The 24,580-nt window shown below is 43.7% G+C and overlaps 1 protein-coding gene across 3 annotated transcripts in view; it reads left to right on the top strand.

Annotated features, from left to right (window-relative positions):
* LOC120054750 (protein strawberry notch homolog 2-like) overlaps window positions 1-24,580 on the top strand; it is a 118,158-nt gene that overhangs the window by 88,947 nt on the left and 4,631 nt on the right. For 2 of the 3 annotated variants that reach the window (XM_039002322.1, XM_039002325.1), the window contains 24 exons: window positions 8,472-8,633; window positions 9,279-9,362; window positions 10,017-10,116; window positions 10,356-10,516; window positions 11,023-11,156; window positions 11,471-11,561; window positions 11,681-11,824; window positions 12,184-12,301; window positions 12,567-12,672; window positions 12,852-13,005; window positions 15,521-15,697; window positions 15,888-15,985; window positions 16,620-16,702; window positions 18,900-19,076; window positions 19,205-19,326; window positions 19,507-19,638; window positions 19,860-19,995; window positions 20,851-20,963; window positions 21,777-21,848; window positions 22,007-22,115; window positions 22,197-22,412; window positions 22,999-23,093; window positions 23,614-23,706; window positions 24,325-24,456. In XM_039002322.1, coding sequence (XP_038858250.1) covers window positions 8,472-8,633; window positions 9,279-9,362; window positions 10,017-10,116; window positions 10,356-10,516; window positions 11,023-11,156; window positions 11,471-11,561; window positions 11,681-11,824; window positions 12,184-12,301; window positions 12,567-12,672; window positions 12,852-13,005; window positions 15,521-15,697; window positions 15,888-15,985; window positions 16,620-16,702; window positions 18,900-19,076; window positions 19,205-19,326; window positions 19,507-19,638; window positions 19,860-19,995; window positions 20,851-20,963; window positions 21,777-21,848; window positions 22,007-22,115; window positions 22,197-22,412; window positions 22,999-23,093; window positions 23,614-23,706; window positions 24,325-24,456 — 3,009 coding nt within the window. The remainder of the gene's footprint in view (window positions 1-8,471; window positions 8,634-9,278; window positions 9,363-10,016; window positions 10,117-10,355; window positions 10,517-11,022; window positions 11,157-11,470; window positions 11,562-11,680; window positions 11,825-12,183; window positions 12,302-12,566; window positions 12,673-12,851; window positions 13,006-15,520; window positions 15,698-15,887; window positions 15,986-16,619; window positions 16,703-18,899; window positions 19,077-19,204; window positions 19,327-19,506; window positions 19,639-19,859; window positions 19,996-20,850; window positions 20,964-21,776; window positions 21,849-22,006; window positions 22,116-22,196; window positions 22,413-22,998; window positions 23,094-23,613; window positions 23,707-24,324; window positions 24,457-24,580) is intronic. The other variant, XM_039002323.1, reaches the window with a different exon arrangement.

Here is a 24,580-nt window from a genome sequence, read left to right as displayed (position 1 = left end):
GTCACTTTTGAGAATGGTGTTATCCTGCTAACGGAACATTCACACTTATAGCCCACTGCCGTGTGCACATTGCTGCACTTATAATTATAAGAAATAGCCTAACCGTTTATCAACATTTTAAGCTAAACGTTCTCATCCGTTGCGTCAGGCTCATTGCTTAAAACAGGTTTTGTGATGCTATCCCATCTCACAACTGTCCCACATTATGTTTGGAATAACAACTTCTTTGGGATAGGGGGGCGCTGTTTTCACTTTGGGGAAAAATCGTGCCCAATTTAAACGGCCTCGTACTCTATTCTAGATCGTACAATATGCATATTATTATTACTATTGGATAGAAAACACTCAAGTTTCTAAAACCGTTTGAATTATATCTGTGAGTAAAACAGAACTCATTTTGCAGCAAACTTCCTGTCAGGAAGTGAAAAATCTGAAATCGAGGCTCTGTTCCAGGGCCTTCCTATTCATTTGCTTGAAATCTATGGATATACATGCACTTCATACGCCTTCCACTAGATGTCAAGAGGCAGTGGGAGGTGGAATGGGGTGTCTAGCTTGATCTGAGGTCGAACAAGAGCTCTTGGAATGACGTGACCCCAAATTTCCTTTGTTCAGCAAGGCGCGGGAAGGAACCCTGGATTGCCTTCTGAAAAGCTTTCGTATAGACGGCTAATATCTCCGGCTTTGATTTTATTTGATACATGTGATAATATCGTAAAGTATGTTTTTTCAATATAGTTTTATCAGATTATTGAACGTTTAATCGGGAGTTTTGGCGTTTTCCGTTCTCTGCGTTTGGTGAAGATGGACAACTTCGCGCCACTTGGCTAGCTTTGGTTGCTAATTCAACAGGAGAAGAGGACATTCTAAAACCAAACAACGATTTATTCTGGACAAAGGACTCCTTGTACAACATTCTGATGGAAGCTCAGCAAAAGTAGGAACCATTTATGATGTTATTTCGTATTTCTGTGGAAAATGTTTAGTACTATTTTCCGCCCTCATTGCAGGCGCTGTCTTGCTATAACGTAAGATGTATGTCGTACTAAAGTTATTTTTTAGAATTCTAATACGGCGATTGCATTAAGAACTAGTGTATCTTTCATTTGCTGTACAACATGTATTTTTTAGTAAAGTTTATGATGAGTTCTTTGATTAGATTAGGTGAGTGTCAGAAATATATCCGGATAATTTTGTGCAGTTTGGCTACGTATTCACATTTTAAAACCACGATTTGTACCGCTAAATATGCACATTTTCGAACAAAACATATATGTATTGTGTAACATGATGTTATAGGACTGTCATCTGATGAAGGTTGTCAAGGTTAGTGAATAATTTTATATCTTTTGCTGTTTTTTTGCGATCGCTACCTTTGCGGTGAATGAATGCGGTTGTGTGGTTGGCTATTGTGGTACGCTAATATAATGCTATAGTGTTTTCGCTGTAAAACACTTAAAAAATCTGAAACATTGTCTGGATTCACAAGATGTTTATCTTTCATTTGCTGTACACCATGTATTTTTCATAAATGTTTTATGATGAGTATTTAGGTATTTCACGTTGCTCTCTGTAGTTATTCTTGCTGCTTCGGTGCTATTTGTGATTGTAGCTGCAATGTAAAACTATGATTTATACCTGAAATATGCACATTTTTCGAACAAAACATAGATTTATTGTATAACATGTTATAAGACTGTCATCTGATGAAGTTGTTTCTTGGTTAGTGACTAATTCTATCTCTATTTGGGGGTTTTGTGCAAGCTACCTGTGCTGTGAAAGAAATGTCTGTGCTTTTTTGTATTTGGTGGTGAGCTAACATAAATATACGTGGTATTTTCGCTGTAAAACATTTTTAAAAAATCGGACATGTTGGCTGGATTCACAAGATGTTTATCTTTCATTTGCTGTATTGGACTTGTTAATGTGTGAAAGTTAAATATTTCCAAAAAATAGTTTTTGAATTTCGCGCGCTGCCTTTTCAGTGGAATGTGGGGGGGGTTCCTAGACAGGTTAATTTCTTACACAGAATAGAAAGTCAACTTTTGTACTATGGGGGATAGTAGACTGACATTGGCTAGTGCTTTTGCTGTTCGGTAGGCCTACTCATCTTGTTGGCTGACTAAAAGTAAAATGGACAGTTCTTCCAATACGCGCCTCGGAATTGGATAAGGAGGCGCTCAGTTCCGTCCCCAATGTGTCGGTCTAAACTTGTAGCCTGTGAGAAAGAACAGATTATGTGACGGAGAGCCATGCGAGTGAGGTGCTTCGGCATGCAGCCGAGAGAGAAGGGAAATTCGAGGCATTATCAAGTGCTTGTCAAATTGTGAATGAGAGATTGAAGTCCAAAAAACAAAGCAGAGCATATGCCTTTCATGCAACTGTTTTCAAATCATTAGGCACATCATGCAGTCTTAGAATGTATTAAAAACCAAAAACATATAGCCCAACATGTATCACAACTAAAGTTACATAAATAACTCAAAATTAAGCATATAGGAGGACCTGTGTCTTTGTTAACTGCCTAACCCTATCCCTTTCCTGCACTTCCCACCCCTGCAACCCTGTGCATGTGACTAATCTCTCTAAATCTAGGAGAAGAATGCAGGATGGGTTGTGTTATGTTACATAGTGTCTTGTTGCCTAGTTTTTATTGTAAGAGTTTGAGGCCCTCCTATGTGGGAGTTCCTTGTGTGAGGAAGGAATTTATCACTAAGTCTGTGTTCCCACTGTAGGAACTGCTGAGCAGTTGCGGAAGGTGGGTGTAGTATGTGTCTCTCTTCGGAGCGGCCTCTGGTTACGTTTTGTTCCTCCTTGTTTACTAATCACTCATCTGCCGGAACAGCCACATTTCTTGGAATGATAGTGGGGTGAGGGGAGAGCGTGATTGGTGGAGGAATGGAGGGGGGAGAGTTTCCATGGATCGTCTCTGCTTTTCTCCCCCCGTTCTCTTCTATACACACCAAACTGCAACCGTTCCACTTAGCTGTCCACAGGGCACAACTTCAAGAGGCTAATTTCAGAGCTTAAGTCTGATCTTGCCCTAGCAGAGTTAACACACACACACACACACACACACACACACGCTGATACAACCAGGAGAGTAATCACAGAGCTACCAGTAAACACTGATTAGCTGAGTGCTGTGCCCTTGAAAAAGCTCTCTATAGGAACTCTTTACCACCCCCGAGCCCCACACACACACACACACACACAAGCGCATCACCACATCCTGCTCCTCTGACCCCGTTTGTGTAAACACACACAGACCCACTGGCAGATGCGAGGGGCAGTTGTTTTCCATTAATGTTTTTTCATTAGTTATGAGTGTATGTTATGCTCTGATGTATGTTTTGGTATTTTATTAGGATCCCCATTAGCTGTTACGAAAGCAGCAACTACTCTTCCTGGGGTTCACACAAAACATGAAACATTACGTAATACAGACCATTAATATTAATTTAATTAATTAATAGACAAGGACAGAACTACATACATACAGTGCATTCAGAAAGTATTCAGAACCCTGCCCTTTTCCCACATTTTGTTATGTTACAACCTTATTCTAAAATTGATTAAATAAAAATGTTCCCTCATTAATCTACACTACCCCATAATGACAACGTGAAAACAGGTTTTTAGACATTTTTGCAAATGTATTACAAATAGAAAAACAGATACCTTATTTAGAAAATGATTCAGCACCTTTGCTATGAGACTCAAATTGAGCTTTCGTGCATCCTGTTTCCATTGATCATCCTTGATGTTTTTACAACTTGATTGGAGTCCACCTGGAGTAAATTCAATTGATTGGACATGATTTGGAGAAGCACACACCTGTCTACATAAGGTCCCACAGTTGACAGTGCAAAAACCAAGCCGTGGCTTCGAAGGAATTGTCCGTAAAGCTCAGAGACAGGATTGTGTCGAGGCACAGATCTGGGGAAGGGTACCAAAACAATTCTGCAGTATTGAAGGTCCCCAAGAACACAGCAGCCTCATCATTCTTAAATGGAAGAAGGTTGTGACCACCAAGACACTTCCTAGAGCTGGCTGCCTGGACAAACTGAGCAATCGGTGGAGAAGGGCCATGTTCAGGGATGTGACCCAGAACCCGATGGTCACTCTGATACAGCTCCAGAGTTCCTCTGTGGAGATGGGAGAACCTTACAGAAGGACAACCATCTGTGCAGCACTCCTCAGTAAAAGGCACATACAGTTGAAGTCGGAAGTTTACATACACCTTAGCCAAATACATTTCAACTTAGTTTTTCACAATTTCTGACATTTAATCCTAGTAAAAATTCCCTGTTTTAGGTCCGTTAGGATCAACACTTTATTTTAAGAATGTGAAATGTCAGAATAATAGAGAGAATGATTTATTTCAGCTTGTATTTAACTTCATCACATTCCCAGTGGGTCAGAAGTTTACATACACTCAATTAGTATTTGGTAGCATTGCCTTTAAATTGTTTAACTTGGGTCAAATGTTTCGGGTAGCCTTCCACAAGCTTCCCACAATAAGTTGGGTGAATTTTGGCCCATTCCTCCTGACAGAGGTGGTGTAACTGAGTCAGGTTTGTAGGCCTCCTTGCTCAAACACGTTTTTTCAGTTCTGCCCACAAATTCTCTGTAGGATTGAGGTCAGGGCTTTATGATGGCCACTCCAATACCTTGACTTTGTTGTCCTAAAGCCATTTTGCCACAACTTCAGAAGTATGCTCTGGGTCAATGTCCATTTGGAAGACCCATTTGCGACCAAGCTTTAACTTTCCGACTGATGTCTTGAGATATGTTGCTTCATTATATCCACATCATGTTCCTACCTCATGATGCCATCTATTTTGAAGTGCACCAGTCCCTCCTGCAGCAAAGCACCCCCACAACATGATGCTGCCACCCCCGTACTTTATGGTTGGGATGGTGTTCTTCAGCTTGCAAGCTTCCCCCTTTTTCCTCCAAACATAACGATGGTCATTATGGCCAAACAGTTCTATTTTTGTTTCATCAGACCAGAGGACATTTCTCCATGTGCAGTTGCAAACCGTAGTCTGGCTTTTTTATGGCGGTTTTGGAGCAGTGGCTTCTTCCTTGCTGAGCGGCCTTTCAGGTTATGTCTGTAGGACTCGTTTTACTGTGGATATAGATACTTTTGTACCCGTTTCCTCCAGCATCTTCACAAGGTCCTTTGCTGTTGTTCTGGGATTGATTTTCACTTTTCGCACCAAAGAACGCGTCTCCTTCCTGAGCGGTATGACGGCTGTGTGGTCCCATAGTGTTTATACTTGCGTACTATTGTTTGTACAGATGAACGTGGTACCTTCAGGCGTTTGGAAATTGCTCCCAAGGATGAACCAGACTTGTGGAGGTCTACAATTTTTTTCCTGCGGTCTTGGCTGATTTATTTTGATTTTCCCATGATGTCAAGCAGAGGCACTGAGTTTGAAGGTAGGCCTTGAATACATCCGCAGGTACACCTCCAATTGACTCAAATAATGTCAATTAGCCTATCAGAAGCTTCTAAAGCCATGACATCATTTTCTGGAGTTTTCCAACCTGTTTAAAGGCACAGTCAACTCAGTGTATGTAAACTTCTGACCCACTGGAATTGTGATACAGTGAAATAATCTGTCTGTAAACAATTGTTGGAAAAATTACTTGTCATGCACGAAGTAGATGTCCTGTAGTTTGTTAACATGACATTTGTGGAGTGGTTGATAAACAAGTTTTAATGACTCCAACCTAAGTGTATGTAAACTTCCGACTTCAACTGTAACAGCCCACATGGAGTTTGTCAAAAGGCACCTAAAGGACTCTCAGACCAGGAGAAACAAGGTTCTCTGGTCTAATGAAACCAAGATTGAACTCTCTGGCCTGAATGCCAAGCGTCACGTCTGGAGGAAACCTGGCACCATCTCTACGGTGAAGCATGGTGGTTGCAGCATCATGCTGTGGGGGATGTTTTTCAGTGGCAGGGACTGGGAGACTTGTCAGGATCGAGGAAAAGATTAACCTAGCAAAGTACAGAGATCCTTGATGAGAACCTGCTCCAGAGCATTCTGGACCTCACACTGGGGTGAAGGTTCACCTTTCAACAGGACAACGACCCTAAGCACACAGCCAAGACAACGCAGGTGTGGCTTCAGGATGAGTGACCTAGCCAGAGCCCGGACTTGAACCTGATCGAACATCTCTGGAGAGACCTAAAAATAACTGTGCAGTGCTGCTCCCCATCCAACCTGACAGATAAGCAAAGCTTGTAGCTTCATACCCAAGAAGACTCAATGCTGTTATCGCTGCCAAAGGTGCTTCAACAAAGTACTTAGTAAAGGGTCTGAATGCTTAAATAAATGTGATATTTAAGTTTTTTTATTTGTAATAAATGTGCAAAATTGTATAAATATTTTCTTGCTTTGTCATTATGTGTGTAGATTGAGGAGAAAATCAATTTTAGAATAAGGCTGTAACAAAATGTGGAAAAAGGCACACAGCCTACATGTCAGTACATACACACATTATCTAGGTCAAATAGGGGAGAGGTGTTGCTTTTGCTGTTTTTCTGTTCATTTGAGCAATATGAGATGGGTGTTCCATGCAATAATGGCTCTATATAATACTGTACTTTCTTGAATGTGTCCTGGATGTTCCTGGGTCGCTCCACGAAATGGGTGCCTTTTGCGTCCTTTTGATATTTGAAATATACATTTTGCCCCAATATTGAATTTTAAAAGCCTGTTACATTAAATGAAGTGCTCTTTAATATAGACCACATAGAGAATTTAATTAAACAGATTTTCAATATGAATAAAGGCTTGCTAAAGTGGCACAATTCAGCATTTTGACATGTCCATTTTGACATGTCAACTGTCACTTCTAGGAAGATTTCCCACTTAATCCAAAAATGTCTCCCAAGTTTCACCATCATTGTTAAAGCCCTAGTTAGTTTCTGAAGATTATTATTGATTTCATGTCATTAGTTACTAATTTACGTCTGTCCCTCATTTTAAGATCAACCCTGTTACGTGAACTGAACTCTCATTTTAATATGTTGAAACTATTCCTTTTGAAATATATTTTTAGAAAGAAACATTGAACATCTAATAGTCAAATCCTAGTGTAAAAGCAGGTGATCTGGTTCTACTCTTTTTTTTTTTTGCCGTTTTCCTGGTGTTTTGTGGTGAACTGAGCCAGCCAAGCATAGTACGTCAATCCTGTTACCCATAGACATGGTAGAAATGTTTAAACAATAAATACTTTTTTTTAAATGAGAAGCTTTCATTCAATTGCCCCGCCCTGTTGCACACAACAAGCTTACATTCTCCCTAACACAAAGATTTATTTCTGATTTGACATGAAAATCTTTACCCTGTTACGGTCAACGCTGTTACTTTATTTGGTGCTTAGACACTTACTATAGTCATTTTATTTAACCTCTTGGGATGGGAAAAACTCTTTATTTTATGAAGTCGAACGTGTGCTCTTTATGGCATTGTAAAAAATATCACCGACTTGGTGAAACGACCCTTCTACTGTGCTGGACAGTGTATCCTACATGCTGTCCCTGGTCAGTCTTTTTTTAATTCCATGGTTTGTATCAGTCTTGGGCTGCTGGCTCATCTTTGGTTGGAGCTGCTGCTCTTGTTATGCACAACTGGGCCTAGTTGATTCTTGGGCCTCTGGGTGGTTCCACTAAAAAGAAGTGTGGGGGTGTGGGAGCCTCTACCAATGACCGACCGTCCAATCATACTGTGGGAAAACTATACACATACTTACCTACATATGTATTGTATTTATGTACTCACTCACACGTACATTACATGAACTTACACATGCATAAACAAATACATTTATGAGGGCACGTCTTACATCACCCATCAGGCACAAACGCACTGCATATGTTTTACTATCATTGTGGGGACCTAAATGTATTTCTATTCAAAAGCCTATTTTCCCAAACCTAAACCTATCACTTACTCCTAACCCTAATTCTAACCTAAAATAGCTTTTGTCCTCGTGGGGACCTGGGAAATGCCACAAGGGAGAATTTTCCTTATTTTACTATCCGTTTGGGGATTTCGGGTAGCCACAAGGATAGTAATATGCACACGCACGCACAGTGTCGGGTTCCAGACACTATCTCCTCCATGGTGCTCGTCTCACTCTGATTTAGGTCAAATTTGTTCTCGTGAAATCATCATGCATATATTGCGTAAAGAATTTTCAAAATATACACAAAGCAGTTTTTGTACACTTTCTTTCGACATTGTATCTCTTTCTAATCATAACATTGCTTTAAAGGGTACTACTGTATAAACCAAGTAATAATTTCACAGTACAAAGATTTTAGAAAGTGTCCTTTTATTATACCCCACTGAATTTGCTGCAACATGAGAAGGGTCCATCACTAAGTTGATCCAGAAAGGAGAGATCTTACTGACATGTTTTGTCTGTCGCCCTCTCTGTGTCTCCAGGACCTGTCCTGCATCGATGACCTCTCCAACAACTCTCTGTTCTCCTCTCCGGCCGACTCTCTGTCAGAGTACGCCGATGCCCAGGACTTCATCCACGCAGACAACCTGGCCCACGTGCCCACGCTATGGGACATAAACACACCAGCACAGAGCCAGCTGGAGGTGAGGGGACACGACTACAGACTCCCTCTTACTTAAAAAATAATAAAAAAATAAATGAATAGTCATCTAGCACACACCCACTCTCTCACATAAGCTGTTTTCTTTTTCTCACACAAAACAATGAGATATTCATCAGCACATACATGCGTCACCACACACTACTACCTAGATAAAAATAGCTCTGCCAACTAACACCACTATGTTCATACCCACACATACATGCTCACTCTAAAAACAAGACCAAGTGTCTGTGTGCTTAACACTCGACAGCAATTCTCAAATACACGTCATGTACAGTAGGTAAATGTCGCCTCTAACCACTGATCCAGGGTCAGATATGTTTACAACCCATCTCCGGGAAGAGAGAATGTTAGGGAATATGACTCAGAAGTGGGGAAAATGTTATTTGTTTGAGTCTTTGTGTTTTTCCTATTGATTCTATTGTTGTTATTTTCCCCATTATTTATCATTATGTATTCTACACACTTTCTGTGCTCTTTGTTGCCGCTGGCTTTCACTGACAAGCTGACATATCACTTATGTTGTTGTTCCAGAAGTTCTGACATTCATGAGTCACACGACTCGGGTGTGACTTGCATCTTTTCATTTGGTTTGAATGTTGTTTTTTGTTTGTTCTCCCTGCAGCTAAATGCCAACAGGTTTCAGGGTTTGAGCAGTTTGGAGGATATATCTGCCATTATCAGCACCCCACCTTTGGGAGGATACCAGGTAGCCTCAACCCTCCAAATTTAATCCGACCTAAATTAGTCAAGTGACTGGCTGAGGCCCATTTTGAAAAGCACAAGAACGTGGAGATAGAGTCAAAACTGACTGCATCATTTTGAATATGCGACACTAACTTACAAATAAGTTTGGCATAACTTTAAACCCACATGAATTATTGCTGCCTTTTTTGCGGACGTTACAAAAATAGGTTTTGAAATATTGTGTAAATATATTGAGTAAAACAGTCGGTTTTGTTAACTTCTCTGTCACTCTTAGTGAGCCCCTCAAAACAATGAAGTCTATTTCTCTAATCTATCCACTCAGGCTCTTAATGACCTTATTAACGAGCATCAGGACAAGTAATTGCAGGTCAGCTAATTATCAGTTAATTAGCTCTGTCAACCCTTTGACCTGTAACCATCCACCATGATTTAGACCTTAAAAAAAAAAGAATTCACCTCATATCTATCTTGTTTCTGTCTTGTCCAGTTGGTTGAGGTTATTTTACTTATCATCTTCCTCATCCGCACTGATCTGAAAAGAAAAGAGGGGCATTTGCTTTCACTTGTCCAGTTTTATCATATCAGTGTAGATGGACAGGAGGCAAATAATAGACATGATATGAACTACATTACCCATATCCCTTTGCTTATGCAGGTTCAGAGAACCCAGACTCCGGCAGAAGAGGAGGAGGAGGAGGAGGAGACAGAGGAGCTGGGACATGTAGACACCTACGCCGACTACAAACCATCCAAATGTATGCTTCCCGACACTACTCCCAAGACACAATATGTCGTCCTAGTTGCTGTTTTTGTGTTATGTGGAAGGAATTTGAATTTTGCAATTAGTCATATTTTTCAGGGACATTAGTACACAACTACTCATACAGGGAATAATAATATAATCTGATACTGATAGTTAGTCTGTGAGGGATTTAGTAAAATGTTGCCTGTCTGTTCAATCTTTAAATTATCTCCCTCTTTTGTCCTTCCTCAGCCACCATAGGGATCTCCCACCCAGACATAGTGGTGGAGACCAACACGCTGTCCAGCGTCCCTCCTCCTGACATCACCTACACTCTATCCATTCCTAACCTCACCATCAACTGTGGCCTGCTCTCTGCCCTGCAACTCGAGGCCATCATCTACGCCTGCCAGGTAACATTCACCTTTATCACCTCTGACCTCACCCGTCTGGTCTGGCAGGAACAAGTTCAAGTATGTTTTAGAAACTGTATTTAAAGTTATCTTCAGCTGTGCTTTTGATATCTCTCTGTGTAAGTTGTTCAATAGTATGCGGTGGTTTTATTAAATGCCTGTCTTTTATAAGAGTGTCGACTAAATGACTACAATGTGAAGTGTTAGTTACCGATAATGTGTGTACAGGAACAAGTTCAAGTTTGTGCTTGGAAAATACAGTGTGTGGTTCATAAATAAAGGGTATATTATACAATGTCTTAACTCTTTCTACTGTATTGCCTACTTTAGCTGTGGAGTTTATCTCTATGTTCAGTATTTGTTCAATATATTATGCTGCTGTTTAATTGAATGCATGTATTGTAAGTCACGCTGTCTATTAAATGACCTCAATATGACATGTATATGTTAGGCATAGTGTATGTCTGTATACACATATGAACACCGTGCTCCATGTGTGTTCCCAGCAACATGAGGTGATCCTGCAGAACAACCAGAGAGCAGGCTTCCTGATAGGAGACGGGGCCGGAGTGGGGAAGGGCCGTACGGTGGCCGGCATCATCCTGGAGAATTACCTAAAAGGAAGGAAGAAAGCACTATGGTAAGACACTGTATTCCTTATACTATTACTCTACTCAATACATTACCCAGCCTAGCTCTGTTTCTCCCTACCTTATCCTACCATTACGTAGGTGGGCGTCTCCCTGCCTAATAGATTTAAGTTTGAGTGGTTTCGATTGTAAAACGTTAGTTGTAATGGATATTGCATCAGACTGGGGCCTTTGTGACCTGCATTAGAAACCATCAATGAAAGTCAGTGCCATTGATTACTACCAACTCTGAAATAAACCTGTTTCACTTGTGCGTCATGCTTGTTTTGTAAAGATGCACTCATTCTCCTCTTCCACCCCTCAGGTTCAGTGTGTCCAATGACCTGAAATACGACGCAGAGAGAGATCTCAAAGACATAAATGCTCCCACTATTCCTGTGCATGCCTTAAACAAGGTTAGACAATGAGAAAGGAATATGTCAAACAACCATTACAATTACTGTATGGTGTCTTCTGAGGTTCAGTAAGCACAAATGCTGTCTTGTTTAACCTCTGCTTGTGTCGCTTTTTGTAGATAAAGTATGGCGACACAGCTACCTCAGAAGGAGTCCTGTTTGCGACATACTCTGCTCTGATTGGGGAGAGTCAAGCAGGAGGGCAGCGCCGCACCAGACTCAAGCAGATCCTGGACTGGTGCAGGCCCGGCTTTGACGGCGTCGTATCCTTATACACTACATTACCACCATAGTCACTATTAACCTGATATCTAATTGTAGATGATCCGGGTCCGTGGCTCTATCAGGATTTCTGTCTACGTATAGAATTGTTGTACATTGAGCTTTGTGTGGATACCAGTCAATGCACTGGCCATCCTAGAACTACTGCATGTTCTAACCGCTATTACTGAAGCGAGCCCTAAAATAAGAACAAATACGTCCTGATGAAATTGCCTGTCTAGCATGGCCATCTAGTCCAGTGACTACCAATTATCCTTGAACATAAGTTTAGCTCAATCAGCATATTTACGCTGGGCAGGTTCACATTGTAGCAACGTTTTCCCCTTGACCATGTTCCTAGATTGTGTTTGACGAATGCCACAAGGCCAAGAATGCCACATCCACCAAGATGGGCAAGGCCGTGCTGGACCTGCAGCACAAGCTGCCCCTGGCCAGGGTGGTTTATGCCAGTGCCACAGGTGGGCCTTTCTCACACTGTACCTGGACCTCTGTCTTCTTTCACTATCGCTCTTTCTCACAATGCCTGTACTTTAGGACTGTTTGTCTACTTGTTCCCGTCTCAGTTGTCCCGCTTTATCTCATTCAGCCTGTTTTTGTCTTTCCTCTTCCTCTCTCTCCCAGTCTTTCTTTCAATTTCTCTGGGTCTCTTAGTTATACTCGTTCTCTCTCTCTCTTGCTCTCTCTGTATCAATATCTCACCCCTGCTTCTCTGTCGCCCTTCAGGTGCCTCTGAGCCAAAGAACATGATTTATATGAGCCGCCTGGGGATCTGGGGCGACGGCACACCTTTCAAGACCTTTGATGATTTCCTGCATGCCATCGAGAAGAGGTCTGGCCTCATTCCACACGCCCTTTTCCTGATTTATATCACTATCTTATTATTAAAATGTATATGATTATCTATGTTGTGAGAATAACATCTTGTAATGGTTTGGCTACCAGACCAGTCCTGGTATTTAGAATACAGTATAGCTGACAGGCTGTGTGGTTTGGATTTTTGGTTGACAGGGGTGTGGGCGCCATGGAGATTGTTGCCATGGACATGAAGGTGAGCGGGATGTACATCGCCCGGCAGCTGAGCTTCTCAGGGGTGTCCTTCCGCATTGAGGAGATCAGCCTGGACGACGACTTCAAACTGGTCTACAACAAATCTGCCAAACTGGTGAGCGACTGAGAAGACGTGTGCATGCGTGCGTTAGGTCCGGGAATTGCCAAGGACCTCGCGGTACGATGATATCACGATACTTAGGTGCCGATACAATATGAAATGAGATTCTTACGATTCTATATGTATTGCGATTCAATACTGTGATTTTATGTTCCAAACATATTGATCACTATATGTATGTAAACTCAGCAACAACAAAAAAAGTCCTCTTACTGTCAACTGCGTTTATTTAAAGTAAACTTAACGTGTAAATATTTGTATGAACATAACAAGATTCAACAACTGAGACATAAACTGAACAAGTTCCGCAGACATGTGACTAGCAGAAATTGAATAATGTGTCCCTGAACAAAGGGTGGGTCAAAATCAAAAGTAATAGTCAGTATCTGGTGTGTCCACCAGCTGCATTAAGTACTGCAGTGCATATCCTCCTCATGGACTGCACCAGATTTGCCAGTTCTTTCTGTGAGATGTTACCCCACTCTTCCACCAAGGCACCTGCAAGTTTCCTGATATTTCTGGGGGGAATGGCCCTAGCCCTCACCCTCCGATCCAACAGGTCCCAGACTTGCTCAATGGGATTGAATTCCGGACTCTTCGCTGGCCATGGCAGAACACTGACATTCCTGTCTTGCAGGAAATCACGCACAGAACGAGCAGTATGGCTGGTGGCATTGTCCTGCTGAAGGGTCATGTCAGGATGAGCTTGCAGGAAGGGTACCACATGAGGGAGGAGGATGTCTGCAATGACAACGAGCTCAGGCCAATGATGCTGTGACACCGCCCCAGACCATGACGGACCCTCCACCTCCAAATCGATCCCGCTCCAGAGTACAGGCCTCGGTGTAACAATCATTCCTTCGACGATAAACGCGAATCTGACCATCACCCCTGGTGAGACAAAACCGCGACTCGTCAGTGAAGAGCACTTTTTGCCAGTCCTGTCTGGTCCAGCGACGGTGGGTTTGTGCCCATAGGCGACGTTGTTGCCGGTGATGTCTGGTGAGGACCTGCCTTACAACAGGCCTACAAGCCCTCAGTCCAGCCTCTCTCAGCCGATTGCAGACAGTCTGAGCACTGATGGAGGGATTGTGCGTTCCTGGTGTAACTCGGGCAGTTGTTGTTGCCGTCCTGTACCTGTCCTGCAGGTGTGATGTTCGGATGTACCGATCCTGTGCAGGTGTTGTTACACGTGGTCTGCCACTGCGAGGACGATCAGCTGTCCGTTCTGTCTCCCTAAAGCGCTGTCTTTGGCGTCTCACAATACGGACATTGCAATTTATTGCCCTGGCCACATCTGCAGTCCTCATGCCTCCTTGCAGCATGCCTAAGGCACATTCACGCAGACGAGCAGGGACCCTGGGCATCTTTCTTTTGGTGTTTTTCAGAGGCAGTAGAATGGCCTCTTCAGTGTCCTAAGTTTTCATAACTGCAACCTTAATTGCCTACCGTTTGTAAGCTGTTAGTGTCTTAACGACCGTTCCACAGGTGTATGTTCATTAATTGTTTATGGTTCATTGAACAAGCATGGGAACAGTGTTTGAACCCTTTACAATGAAGATCTGTGAAGTTATTTGGATTTTTATTAATTATCTTTTGAAAGACAGGGTCCTGAAAAAGGGCCGTTTCTGTTTTTTGCTGAGTTTATTTTAGATTCTTCAAAGTAGCCACGCAATGCCTTGACAGCTTTGCACACTCTTGGCATTCTCTCAACCAGCTTCATGGGGAATGCTTTTCCAACAGTCTTGAAGGAGTTCCCACATATGCTTTTCCTTCACTCTGTTGTCCAACTCATCCCAAACCATCTCAATTGGGTTGAGGTCGGGTGATTGTGGAGGCCATGTCATCTGATGCAGCACTTTTAACAAGGCAAACCTGTTAATTGAAATGCCTTCCAGGTGACTACCTTGTGAAACTGGTTAAGAGAATGCCAAGAGTATGCATTTTTTGGTTACTACATGGCTCTATATGTTATTTCATAGTGTTGATGTCTTCACTATTATTCTACAATGTAGAAAATAGTACAAATAAAAACCCTTGAATGAGTAGGTGTCTAAACTTTTGACTGGTACTGTATGTGTGTGTATATATATATGAGAGAGAGAGATCTGATGCAGAGAGATGAGAGAGCATGTGAAAATGAATTCTGATCAGTCATGGAAATAAAAGTGCTGAAAGCAAATTGGCTCCCTATTTAAAAAGATGGAGAGTAAGATATGAAGGAGAGTAAGATATGAAGGACAAATACTGGTGTTTTGGTGCATGTATCACCAACTAGCGCAAAAATAATATATTTAACTTCAGATCACTAGTGTGCGTGCAGGTAGGTAGTGATGTGTGATTTGTTTTTATGTGGAGAAATGTGAGCGGTGACTGCATTTGTTTGTGTGTAGACTGTGTGATTGCTAGTAAATTTACCGGTGTGTGTGTGTGTGTGAATTGTGTGTAACTGCCTTGTTACAAGTCACTTCACATCTTTAGACATACTGTATGTGTGCGTCCTCCTCAGTGGGCGGAGACTCTGGCCGTGTTCATGCGTGCAGCGGATGAGCTGTGTCTGGTCAGCAGGAAGTCCCTGTGGGGTCAGTTCTGGTCGTCTCACCAGCGCTTCTTCAAATACCTCTGCATCGCCGCCAAGGTCCGCTGCCTGGTGGAGCTGGCCAATAAGGAGCTGGAGGCTGGCAAGGTGAGACTGACCAGCACTTGTATTAATTAATTCATCCTTTATTTAACCATGATTGTCATTTAGATGGGAATCTCTGGCCAAGAGGCGTTATCCCTGCATTTGAATGGGCAAAGAAAATAGACCCATGTTTTTCCTTGTTGATATGTTTAAGTGTGACGCTCCGCTCATGTCTTGTTTCTCCCCTCCCCAGTGCATTGTGATTGGTCTGCAGTCTACAGGAGAGGCCCGAACCAGAGAGGTCCTGGATGAGAACGATGGACACCTGGACAGATTCGTATCCGCAGCAGAGTAAGTCTTGTGTCCATGGCTCTCTGAAGCCTTGGTTAAGTGCAGTATTGGAGCAAATTGATCTTTGCCTCAGCCCTGACTCAAACCTCACACACACCACAGCTTTCATCTAGTGTAACCGGGACTTTTCTGTCTGACGCGCCTGTGGTTTTCACATTAATCATTTGTCTGTTGCCGGGTACATTACCGGCTCCTAGTTAAAAGACATTCCATTTGTCACTCTCCAGCTTCAGTCAAAGGTTTAGTCAGAACCCTTCACTTTTCTCAAACACCACTACCTGAGGGTGTAGGATGAATCTTCCCCTAGACACTGATCCAAATTCAATTAATCTCTTTTCCCAGCTAATGGTTAAGGGCTAGGATTTGGGGAGGGTAAGCTGATCCTAGATCTGTACCTGCAGTCATGTTCTACCCGGGAGCATTACTTGGTGTCAGGCTGGAAATTACCCTCTCTGTCTGTCTGGACAGTCTGTCTGTCTGGACCGTCTGACCCTGGGAGACATGAAATGTATATGATAAGGTCAATCAGAGCTTGTCACTCACATCTCTATAACCTGTCAGAACTATCCTGTCAGCCTTCCACAGTGGTAGATTCAGATGATAACTGTCTGTCTGTCTGGTCTTTTCTCCTCAGGGGGGTGTTCAAAGCTCTGGTACAGAAACACTTTCCCTCTGAGAAGCCGAGGAGAGAGAAAGCGCCTGGAAACAAGAGAAAACGTACGTCAACTAAAATACTAAAAGCTCTGTGCTCACCTTGTGAGGTGCTTTGTCTAAATTAGCATTTGTGTTGTCAGGTCAAGAGTTTGCGTATATAACAGGGGTGTAACGGTATTAGTACCGACCATACGGTACGGGGACCTCCCTTCTGTCCAAAACTCAAACTAATACATAAAAAAACACAAGGCCTATAGGATGTGCATATGCTGTGTTGTAGGCCTCTGCCTCATGAGTAAATCTAAGATAATTATATTAAAACAACTAGAGCCTATGCGCATGTTGTAATCAAAGTTTAAATCTTAATTGGCACATTTCAAACTGTCCTTTTGTGAGGCGCAGACGGGAACTAGTTCTGTACGAGGTTGAGTGGTTTGCGAAATCTTGGCTTCCCAGTAGATTACAACGACGATGGACAGAGAGTTGTGGATAACAGATTAACAGTATGACGCCACGCTCAATGAGAATAGTCTATGCAGCTGCCAACACCTCAAATATGTTGACACATTTACATCGACATCATCCCTGTATACCGGAGTAAGACGGAAACGCTAACATGATGACCAAACCAGCTCCGCGCGTGCATGTTGATTTTGTCTATCCCTACCGGACGTGTTCATGACACAGTTTAAAATACCAAAACCAACTGTGAACCAACTAAATTATGGTCGAAACACATATAAAACATAGCTAGCTTACTGTTGCTAGCTGATTTGTCCTGCGAGATTAACATTGGGTTGTTGTTGTACCTGAAATGCGTACAGTATGGTCCTTGAGTCACACAACATGGTGTGTTCTCTACACCGACATTTTATCCAAAGATAAAAGGGGAAACCTAGTTACTTTTTAGTTCGTTTTTCTTTGATTAATCTTGTCTCGTTCATTCTTCTTCTGTGGATTTTATATGGCGGTTGGCAACTTTAAGGTGCATTACCGCCACCAACTGGACTAGAGTATGGACCTCGTTTATCGTTCAATCGCCCATGTGGGTATATGCTCGGAAAAAACAATGAGTAGATGGGAGAGGCGGGACTTGCATTGGTCAAGCGTTTAAAATAGAACCAAGTCCTATTATAGCGCCTGGCTATGCAGACGCCCGTTGACGTGCGCGAGCAGTTTGGATGAAATGATTGAGTGTAGGCGCATGCAAGGCGGGTGGTCTGATCAGCGTGTCAGAAACAACAACACAACATAGTCTCCCCTCTACAACTCAACATAGTCTCCCCTCTACATTCAATCAGCCCTTGGCAGCTGATTCTGACTGGGCCAAAGAAATTACAAGAGCGATAGGTAGGCTATGTTTTTTTTATACACCGCAGATATGCGCCCATTCTCGGTGGTTGAGAATAGGGGGTTTTAGCACCTTGTGAAAGTGCTAGAGCCACGTTATGAACTTCCCTCTTGCGGGAGATGTACCCCAAAGCGGGAGATGTACCGTGCTACAGACACACCCCCTTTATGAGAGTTCGCATCTGATGGAGGTAGTGTCGTGGTGCGTTTGTAACCAAGTGGGAATTTACCACATGAACGGCCCCTTAAACTGGTAATTACTAGTGGGAAACTCGTCTATCATCCTGAGCACCCACTTCTCCCACATGCTGACCTCTGACGTCAACTACTAAGGAAATGGCCTCTATAACAGTATTTCCGGGCAGTTAAATGCAACAAAACATTATTTATCAAAAGCCATCTATTAATGTGGTTTTTGAACTCTAGAATTTGTTTAGAAGCATGATGGCTGTACTTTTGGTTTATGGTTGATGCAGCTTGTTGGCCATTTAGCCAATCGGCAGTTCTCAACGAGTTCAAATCACATGAATGCATCCAACTGGTATTTACAACGTCATAAGGGTTAAATTCCCACCTCCTACATGGTCCCACCTCACAGCATCCGAGTGGAAACTTGAAAGGCCCAACATAACAATCCGGTCACAACAGACAATGCCAGGAACATTGCGAATGCTGAACATTATGAGTGGTATTTCATTTTCCTGTGGTACCGAAACCGAACCGTGTGACCACAATACCACAATACGTGGTGAACCGTTACACCCCTATTATATAATGATAATAGCAATTTTATTTGTATATGTTGCAAAGTGTTGCCTCAACATGTCCGGTCAAAATCTCATCATGGACTATTCAGGTGAAGCCACTGAGCCCACAGTCTGAATTCACTCATGTGCGTTCCGTCCACTAGGTAAGCCCAGGGGCCGGCAGCCCAAGTTCCCAAAGCACACCATAGTGGATCCGGGGGGTGTAATCAACATCAGTGACGACAGCAGCACGGACACGGACGGCATGGACACCGACTCCAACTCCTCACCCGACTCCCTGCTGGACAACAACAACGACGACGACGTCATCTTCGTCGACAGTAAAAACACTTGGCAGACATTTGGGGGGCATCTTCCTGTGGTCTCTCCTTGGTGGTTTTACTGTGTGTGACTCTGGTTACAGTCGTTAACATGCCTCTCTGTCTGGGGTTGGTTGGGTTCTCTACAGCCAGGATAGAGGAGATGAAGCAGGGCCTCCTGAACAAGATCGCTGACCTGGGGAAGGAGCTACCTCTGAACACTCTGGATGAACTCATCGACAAGTTGGGAGGTCCAGAGAAAGTCTCGGAGGTACGTACCCCTATGTTGCAGAGAAGTGTCCATTCAACCTGATAGAAAAAGAGTACTCTGAAAGAGACATTTGAATGAAGTACGTGTATTGTAAGGTCTCCATCAGAAAAAGGGAGAGATGAATACTGGATACAAACTGGGCTGTAGTTCTCCGTTGACGCCTTCTAACCTCTCTTGTAGATGACTGGTCGTAAGGGGCGTGTGGTGCGACGGCCTGACGGGAGCGTGCGCTACGAGTCGCGTGCGGAGCAGAGCCATACCATCGACCACATCAACCTTAAGGAGAAGGACCGCTTCATGTGCGGAGAGAAGGTGAGACACTGGACTGGACTGCTATTTGAGCACCAGGCAACCTCTAGAACCATTCGAAGGGCCTCGCTCACAGAATGTGTTTGTTCTTGCTTAGAAAATCACTATCCTGTGATATGTTATGACAGCATTATTCTGTGGTCTGTCTTGCAGTGTTAGTGTTTTTTTCTATCCGCTAACCTCCTTCCCGCTCTCCTCCAACCCCTCTCTCCTCCTCTCCCCAGCTGGTGGCCATCATCTCAGAGGCGGCCAGCTCGGGCATCTCCCTGCAGGCAGACAAGCGGGTGAAGAACCAGTGTCGGAGGGTTCACATGACGCTGGAGCTGCCCTGGAGTGCAGACAGAGCCATTCAGCAGTTTGGTGAGTCTGGAGAGGACCAGGGGTTAAAGGTCAGTTAGGTTAGGTTTAGAGGTCAGGATCAGGGTTAGACTCTCCTCAATGCAGGTTACACACACACTGTCATTCAGTGTATGTAACCTATAATCTCTCTTCACACAATCCACTGTTAGATGTTTCACCCTAGCCTGATGAAATGTAATTTCATTAGTATCTGCTGCCTCTTCAAATGGCCTTCCCTAAAGACAGATTTCATAATTCGATGTATATCAAATTAAAATATGTTTTGTCTTTTTGGACCTAAGGAGGCGAGACATTCTAATGATTAGAATGAGTCACATTTATTAATGCTGCGTAACTTAATTTGGAGGTGGTGCAGTTTTGTCTGGCTGCAGGGAGAGAGGTGTTCGACTAAATCAGAATAATATAATTAGCCTTAATATCCGGTGCTGTCTGCTAGATATACAGCAATTTTGCACCCAACAACAGTGGAAAAGCAGGCCTGTGCACACACACACATTGCGGTCTGTGAATGAATTGTTTGCAGTAATTAACTGACTTCCCGTCAGCCGTGCTCCCTTGGGGAGCAACTTACTGCGTGGGTTGGCATGTGTGGGCCTGATTGACAGACACTGTTTACACTAACAACAATACACACACATACACACAAACAGTCAGGTGGCCTAGGTGTTCCAGGAAAAAGATGTTCCATAGAAAAGATCTGGTGGGTGGCTCTTAGTAAGACACTTCTCTATTCAGAGACAGATTTACCAGGAAATCATCCTCTGTTCATACATCATTGAAATCAACCTAACCAACTAGTTCCATCTGAATCTGTCTTTTCTGACTGGTCTTCCTCCTCTGTGTGTGATTCACCAGGTCGTACCCATCGCTCCAACCAGGTGACGGCTCCAGAGTACATCTTCCTCATCTCTGAGCTGGCCGGGGAGAGACGCTTTGCCTCCATCGTGGCCAAGAGACTGGAGAGCCTGGTACGTGCGGCTCTTACCTCATCTACAACACATCCCATAAGTCTGTGTTTTACTGGAGTGAAGATTGGTATGCTGAGCTAATAACTTAGGAGCAGGGGCCACCCTTTTACTAGTATATCTCCCGTAGTCACAGAGTGCTAGGACTCCCCCCCCAACTATCCCAGCCCTCACCCTGTCTAGGCACTGCTCTGTCCTATTGACCAGCTGCTCTGAGTCCCCTGAGGTCACATAAACACCTTTCACGCAATATTTCAAACCCAGGAAATGCCTCCGGTCCTCCTTTGGTCTGAATAATGTTATTTTCAGACTTTGGAACACACCCAGGTCTGGGTAATTATATGAGATTCATATGAGACAGTTTTCCATATTGTAATGTCTTTACTTCAGTCATTTATTTGCCTTCTCTCTCTGAAGGGAGGGGTGAGGGGGAGGTGTCTCTACCAGCCTCAGAATGGGTTATGCCATGCCAGGACCCAGCCTCTCTTCTTCCCCTCTCTCCTAGCCGCTGAATACATGTTTGGCTGCCTCCAGATGAGCAGTGACCTCATATCTGGCAGAAACACCCCTTTGTTTTCATCCCAGAACATTCCTTTGTGGGCACCAGCTAATGCAGCAGCAGCAGCAGCAGCAGCAGCTGGCTTCAAGTGGACCTTCAGTCACAATCTGTGCATTTGACGTGTTTTGGCAGTGGTGTCAATTCAGTGCCTCTATGCTTTAGGTGTCTGCTGCAGTTGAGAAAATGTGTTTGTAGCTGGTGTTTCAGTATGTGATATATATAAGACTTTAGTGCTAACAGTGTGTTCCTATGTCCAGGGTGCATTGACCCACGGTGACAGGAGAGCCACAGAGTCCAGAGACCTGAGCAAATACAACTTTGAAAACAAGGTATGCACTGGCTTGAATTACTCCAACAGAGATCATGCTTCCGCTTGTATAGAAGCCGAGTTGGCATTACCTGTGATTCGTTGTGTTGGAGATTCTGGGGGGATGAACAGTGACCTGACTTCTTACATGACCTGTATCCCTATTTGTATTCTCTGTAGTATGGTACCAAGGCTCTAGATAAGATCACCAAAGCCATCCTGGGTCACATTGAGAGCAAGGTGTCCCCTCCCAAAGGCTACCCTGGGGGCAATGCCCTGTTCTTCAGAGGTATGTTGAGTGCGTGTCCCAAACATTATGCAAGTCCTGTCCAAAGCTACATTGAAATAATGACTTTATTCCCTGTTTCAGACATGAAGCATGGCATGATGGACGTGGGCATCTTCTGCAAGGAGCCTCGCTTTGGTCTCAGTACTGAGAAAGACTGCAGCATCACCAAGTTCCTCAACAGGATCCTGGGCCTAGAGGTCCACAAGCAGAACTCTCTGTTCCAGTACTTCACTGACAACTTTGACTACCTGATCGAAAAGGACAAGAAGGAGGGCAAATACGACATGGGCATCTTAGGTATAGAGTTCCAACACTCACACTAGGCAGCATTTCTACATTACAGTATGGAGACTCTTAACATGAGGTGGTAGTGGTGCTTGGATATTTTATGTCTACACATAAAACCTGAGTCAATAAAAGGGTGCACTTTCCCATATTTATTTAATTTTTAGGCAAATCGGTTAGGAACAAATTCTTATTTACAATGACGGCCTCCCCCTTGCCAAACCCTAACCCGGATGACGCTGGGCCAATTGTGCGCCGCCCTATGGGACTCTCAATCACAGCCGGTTGTGATACAGTCTGGAATCGAACCAGGGTCTGTAGTGGCGCCTCTAGCACTAAGATGCAGTGCCTTAAAACCCTGTGCCACTCTGGAGCCCCTTAGGTTGTATAGTAAAGGCCAACTATACACATTTAGCACCATATGCTGCACAGTATAGCATATGAATAGCATTCCACATACCATTCAAACAAATCCGCTGTGCTGCATTTGGCCTTCCAAAAATATTTTTCCATGAACAGAAGCATGTGATGGTACTGAGGCTCTGTATAGAGATGATAGATATGTATCCTGACTGGAACACTGTGTCCTGTCTTTCAGATCTGGCCCCAGGTAATGATGAAATCTATGAGGAGAAACAGGAGACCTTCATGACAGTGGGTAACCCCCAGGACGGACAGGTCGTGCTCTACAAGGTAGGCATCACTCCCATGGTACACTGGTACATTATTCATGTACAATAGGATTATCGATCTATATTTTTGCAGTGGCGCCTCATACCAAATGTACATAGATTTGCATGCTGATCTGTGTTTTCTAACTAAATCAGTGCTGCTGTTTGGGCCTCTTCTCTGGCCTGAAAAGTAGACATTACATCTCAGAGACTAAACCTAGAAATAAACACAAAGCACACCTATCATTGACGCGACACAACAAGAGAGCAGTGTTTCCCACATACACAACCAAAGAGGCAAAGAGATAATTACTAGTGTCTCCGGCTTCCTTCCTTGCCTTCGCTGCAGGCTAACCTAGAGTTGACGTTTCAAACCAACACAATCAGGACCGAGAGCTGTGCGTGCAGGCGCGGGGGGGTTTGGGCACAGATTTTTGTGTGTGTTACAATATTGACTCATGCCTATAGTGGGTACTCTCTGCGTATTGCTTTCCCATAAGGCAGTTACTCTAACCTTTGCCCTTTGCCTGTTACCCCTATAGATCAGCGTGGATAGAGGGATGCCCTGGGAGGAGGCCTACGAGAAGGCCCAGAACCTCAACAGTCCTGACGAAGGCTTCTACCTCTCCTACAAGGTGAGTCTAGCTGGCTACCATAGAGCAGAGAGCGATGCTCTGCATGTCCCAGCACGCACACTGACGCAGTACCAGGAAGCCTGTGATACTGTGAGTCCCTGTACCTCCTCAGGGCTCAATCAGTGCTGGAACAGCTTCCAGACTGGCTGTTTCCCAGAGGTGAATGACAGTTCAGATGGGTCCAGTTTCCTCTGTTCAATTTTCTGTTCTCTGGTGTGGGGCTCTTTCATCCCACATCAAGGGAGTAGAATGGAATTGTGAACCTAAAGAAGGATCATTTTATTCAGTATTAATTGTAGTGGCAAGAGTGAACAATATACACTGTCTCGTCCTTCCTGATGCTGGTTTTTTAAATTATACTGTAGTTACATTCACTAGGTTCATACTACAATTCAACAAAGAAATTACTATTCAGTCTTCAATTACCCTCCAGGCAAACACTTTAACACTGCCAGTGTCCCAGTTAAACGCAGTATAAATCTTCCGCTTCTTTCTTGATTTGATTTATTGGTGGTTTAAAACAATTGTACAGATGGAGTTCAATAGTGCCCAGAGGAAAACACATGAAAGTATTTTACAGAACTTTAAAGTAATTTCCGTCTCCTATGTGTTCCTCAGTTGCGGGGGAACCACCCTTGTGTGCTGCTGGCGGAGCAGGGCCGAGGGAGGAACTTCATCGTCTACAAGCCCAACATCGGCAAGCAGGCCCACCCCGAGAGCCTGGACAACCTGCAGCAACGCTACCGCAAGGTAGGGCTCAGTCTGACACGCACACACAGGGACACACCCACACGGATAGAAGTCTGTTGGTCGGCTGAAGGAACAGCTATCGGGTTTACTGACATGCACACAGAACATGGCAAAGAGATTTGTC

Source organism: Salvelinus namaycush, chromosome 10 (assembly GCF_016432855.1).
Source record: "Salvelinus namaycush isolate Seneca chromosome 10, SaNama_1.0, whole genome shotgun sequence".
Classification (NCBI taxonomy): domain Eukaryota; kingdom Metazoa; phylum Chordata; class Actinopteri; order Salmoniformes; family Salmonidae; genus Salvelinus; species Salvelinus namaycush.
This window is presented reverse-complemented; position numbering and strand designations above follow the sequence as displayed.